Here is a 4429-nt window from a genome sequence, read left to right as displayed (position 1 = left end):
GAAGATTTGTGGATAATTTACTGTGTGTACCTCACCCATACAGTACAAACACTGTAATACCAAAATGCTGCTCCACCTAACATAAGAAACTGTCATGAAGTTTATGGCACAGTTTCCCAGTTCTCATTGCGGTTCATTTTACTATCTGAAACTATATACACTACAATTAAAAAGTTTGGGGTCAGTAAGATTTGTTTTAAGTATTTTAAAGAAATCCTCCTTGGCCACCAATGCTGTATTTAATACATAAAAAATACAGTAAAAAGGTAATATTGTGAAATATTACTAGGCCTACAATGTAAATGAATTTCTATTTTAATATATTCAATATATGTTTTAAAATGTATTCCTGTGATGGCAAAGCTTAATTTTCATGCATCATTACTCCAGTCTTCAGTGTCACATGATCCTAGAAATCTAAAATATTCTAATATGTTGATTTGCTGCACAAGAAATATTAATATCACTGTTTAAAGCAGCTTTGTGAAAATCACACATTTCATCTGGATTCTTTGAATAGAAGGCTCAAAGAACACCATTTATCTTATGTAACAATGTTAAACAATGTCTTTAGTCACTTTTGATTAATTTTATCCATCCTTTCTTTAAATATGCATTTGATATTATTTACAGTAAACGGAACAGGAAGTTTAATGACCTCAGATTGGTTTTCATCATCTAATGCATCGTATATATCATGATGATGTAGGCTATTGCTGTGGACCTCAATGCCCCAGTTATATTTTATTTTATTTTTTTAGTGTGTGCTCTTGGTTTGGGCCTGTGGATGGTGTCCTGTCTCTCTGGCCCCTCTGGCTGCGGGTCTGTTGATCCTATTGTCTTCTGCATCAACACTCGTGGTCTGGTGCATAAAGGGCATCTGGTTAGAAGCTTAGACTCTACGGCAGGCATGAAAAGCAGCCATCATAGTCCATTCGCTCACATCTGCTCAGTGGTGCGACAAGGACGAGGACTGAATCTGGGTGACTGGGGGACAGGAGTTCAATTCGCCCCACAGGGCACCAGGAGCAACAGACTGAACTGGACTGCATTGTATCCGCCACTGTGCAAAGGTGACCATTTGAGCTCAGTTCAACTCTCCTTTTAATGCAATAGCTTGTATATGTATATTTTTGTCTTTCTGTTTTCTTTTAAGTCTAATACGTGCAGACTGCTTATATTGTTGAATGTGAGCCCATTGGTGATGTGTTTTGGCAATAGCATATCTGAGTCTTACAGTTGTTTCCTGGTTATATTTGTAAATGGTCAGTTCAGTCTAGTTTTGTTTAAAAAGGTTTACAGATTAGTGAGAAGGTACATTTGGAAATTATTTTTTGGTGATATCACTAACTATATTTTAAAATATCTATGTATAAAAAACAGTAAGTGTATAGTATGTATGTGTGTATTATGTACTGTAGGTGTAAGGCTAATCCCTGAGTTGCACTTTGTTTTACAGTATGTGCACTTATGTAGAAAGTAAAAGGTAATATAAGGTAACTACATGGATTAAGGTTAGGTTAAGAGTTATTACCAATACTATAAGTATGTGAACTAGTTCGGACTATGTGAACAGGACTGTAAAATAAAGTGCTACCAACACTTGTGTAACATTGTTTCTCCCTAATTCCTGTTTGTCTTTCTTGTACACAGCTAATACACAACCATGGGAGACTGGAGCTTCTTGGGTAATATTTTGGAGGAAGTAAACGAGCACTCCACTGTGATTGGCCGTGTTTGGCTCACAGTGCTGTTCATTTTCCGCATTTTAATTTTGGGCACGGCTGCCGAGTTTGTCTGGGGAGACGAGCAGTCTGATTACGTGTGTAACACTCAGCAGCCAGGTTGCGAGAACGTGTGTTACGACGAGGCCTTTCCGATCTCTCACATCCGTCTGTGGGTGTTACAGATCATTTTTGTATCCACACCTTCGCTTGTATACGTTGGCCATGCTGTCCATTACATTCACATGGAGGAGAAGCGCAAGGAGCGTGAAGAAGCTGAGGTTACCCACCAACAGGAAATGGGTGAGGAGCGTCTTCCCCTAGTGACGGATCAGGGAAGTGTTCGCACCACCAAGGAGACCAGCACGAAGGGTAGCAACAAAAAGTTCAGACTCGAGGGCACCTTGCTTTGCACCTATATTTGCCATATCATCTTCAAAGCTCTGTTTGAAGTAGGCTTTGTGGTCGGTCAATACTTCCTCTACGGGTTCCGTATCCTGCCACTGTACAAGTGCAGTCGTTGGCCGTGCCCCAACACGGTGGACTGCTACGTCTCCCGGCCCACCGAAAAGACTATCTTCATCATTTTCATGCTGGCAGTTGCATGCGTTTCATTGTTCCTCAACTTTGTGGAGATCAGCCACCTCGGCTTGAAGAAGATCCGCTTTGTGTTCCATCGACCAGCTCCTGCGCAGTTGGATCCTCTTGGACCATCGGAGAGGAGCTTACCATTTCTCTTAAACACCCCTGTCCAAAAAGCCAAAGGCTACAGGCGCCTTGATGAGGAGAAGAAAGATGAGATTGCACACATATATCCACTAGCTGAGGTCGGTATGGAAGAGGGCCAGTTCTTCTCACCTCAACTGGAGACGGAGCAGAAAAGGAGTAAGTCGGTGGTTATGCCAACAGCTCCACCTGTAGAGGAGACCATCATCTGCGATGAGACTCAACCCTCCTTCATTCGGGTTACAGAGACACTATTGGAGCTCCCACCAGAGGAGCTACTTCGGGAAGGAGATGAGGTAGACAGCTTAAAGACTGCTTTACCAGAAGTACTGGAGGAGCGGTCAGAGGGAGAAAGTGTGGAGGAAACATATTTAATATCACTTGAAGAGAGTTTGCATGTAGATCTAGGAGAACTGGCCAGTAGAGAGGAAATTGACTTGAGGAAAGAGAGTAGCTTGGTAGGTCCTGAGCCAACAATAGAGGGAAACTTTTCAGGAGCTGAAGAGAAGGAAATCTCACAGGGATTTGGGGGAAATGAGGATAACAATTTCAAGGACAGTGGGTTAAGAGAAGAAGAGGGTTTACCTGATGTGGTCGAGGAAGGGACAGAAATTGAGGCGTCTGATGAACAGAGAGAACTTTGTGAGATTGAGCCTTTTGTAAATGAGGACGTTTTGAAGGAGGTAAACATGTTAGATGATGAGAAAATTCCTGGAGATCTGGATGTGTCTAACATATCTAAGGGGGAACAAGAGTCTAAAGCTTTAGAGGAGGTTTTAGGGTCAAATTTATCTGACATTGAGCCCATCGGGGATGAAGTAGATATGGCAAAGAACAAAGTTCAGGTGGATGCAGAAGATTCAGAAGGGGGTGGAGTTCGAAGTGATGTAGTAGACTCAGGAGTGAGTGGAACTTTAGAAGATGTAGTGGATACAGGAAAGAGTGGAGCTCTAAATGATCTAGTGGATAAGGGTAAAGGTGAGGCTTTAGAAAATCAAGTGAAGACAGATGAGGATAGATCTCCTGAAATAGTCAATACAGGTGACAAGGGTCTAAATGAAGTTTTAGGACTAGTTGACTCAGAACAGATGGAAACTTTCAGGGAGGAAGAGGCATCATTAGATATGAAGGATCTAGAAGAGGTGAAAGTCTCTAGGGAGTGTGATGGGTCACGGAAAAAGGAGGATTCTGTGGAAACTTCTGTGGAAAAGGAGGAGTGTTCTAAAGAGTCAAAAGCCTTGGAGGCCATAGAGGAGATGATTGATGTTCCACTTATAGCTCTGGAACAAGAGACAGAGGAAACAAGATCATTAAGTCGTCTCAGCAAAGGTAGCAGCAGAGCCAGATCAGATGATCTTACAATATGACTCAACAACAACAGAAAAGTAAAAGCAAAGAACATCCCAAAATTCCCAAGTGCTGCATGATCAGGTGATCCATCTGAGAAACATGTTTTCTTGATCAGGGGTTTTCAAAATGCCAAATATAATGGTCCCCTTGCAAAGGAACCCCCTTTCTTGAAGTATAAAGGCAGCTATATATTTTCATGTATAAAGACCCATTTACTGTGTGTGGAAACAAATATGATACAGGCCTCCTTGGGTAAACCCTTATTTTAATCTGAATTTATTATTTTATTTATTACATTTATCTTAAAAGCAAGGCATTTAAAGAAACAACAAATACTGAATGGTGATAGTCTATGGAAGTCAAACTTTTAACACAGTGAATATTATATCACTGTACACCACAGTAAAACCAAGGAGATATTTTCCAAAGATTATTTTATCACTTTTAGTCTTGATTTTTGTTCTGTTTATTATACAGTAAATTTCATGCAACATAGTCACATGGAGTGAACAGTATCACAGTCTGAATTTCTATCTGTCTATTGCTTTGAATAGTTATATTTATCTATACATTTGCCTTTGTTATTTCCTGGGCCATAACATTTTTCAGTAACATATGGACTGCTAATA

At 40.6% G+C, this 4429-nt stretch overlaps 1 protein-coding gene across 1 annotated transcript; it reads left to right on the top strand.

Moving 5' to 3' along the window:
- Positions 1–868: 868 nt before the first annotated feature.
- gja8a (gap junction protein alpha 8 paralog a) lies at positions 869–3929 on the top strand. The gene is made up of 2 exons (XM_067445045.1): positions 869–1073; positions 1654–3929. The coding sequence occupies exon 2, from the start codon at positions 1667–1669 to the stop codon at positions 3815–3817; it is 2151 nt and encodes a 716-aa protein (XP_067301146.1). The 5' UTR covers positions 869–1073; positions 1654–1666; the 3' UTR covers positions 3818–3929.
- The last annotated feature ends 500 nt before the right edge of the window (positions 3930–4429 follow it).

Source organism: Pseudorasbora parva, chromosome 5, assembly GCF_024679245.1.
Source record: "Pseudorasbora parva isolate DD20220531a chromosome 5, ASM2467924v1, whole genome shotgun sequence".
Classification (NCBI taxonomy): domain Eukaryota; kingdom Metazoa; phylum Chordata; class Actinopteri; order Cypriniformes; family Gobionidae; genus Pseudorasbora; species Pseudorasbora parva.
The sequence above is the reverse complement of the archived record's forward strand: the minus strand, read 5'-3'. Positions and strand labels throughout refer to the sequence as shown.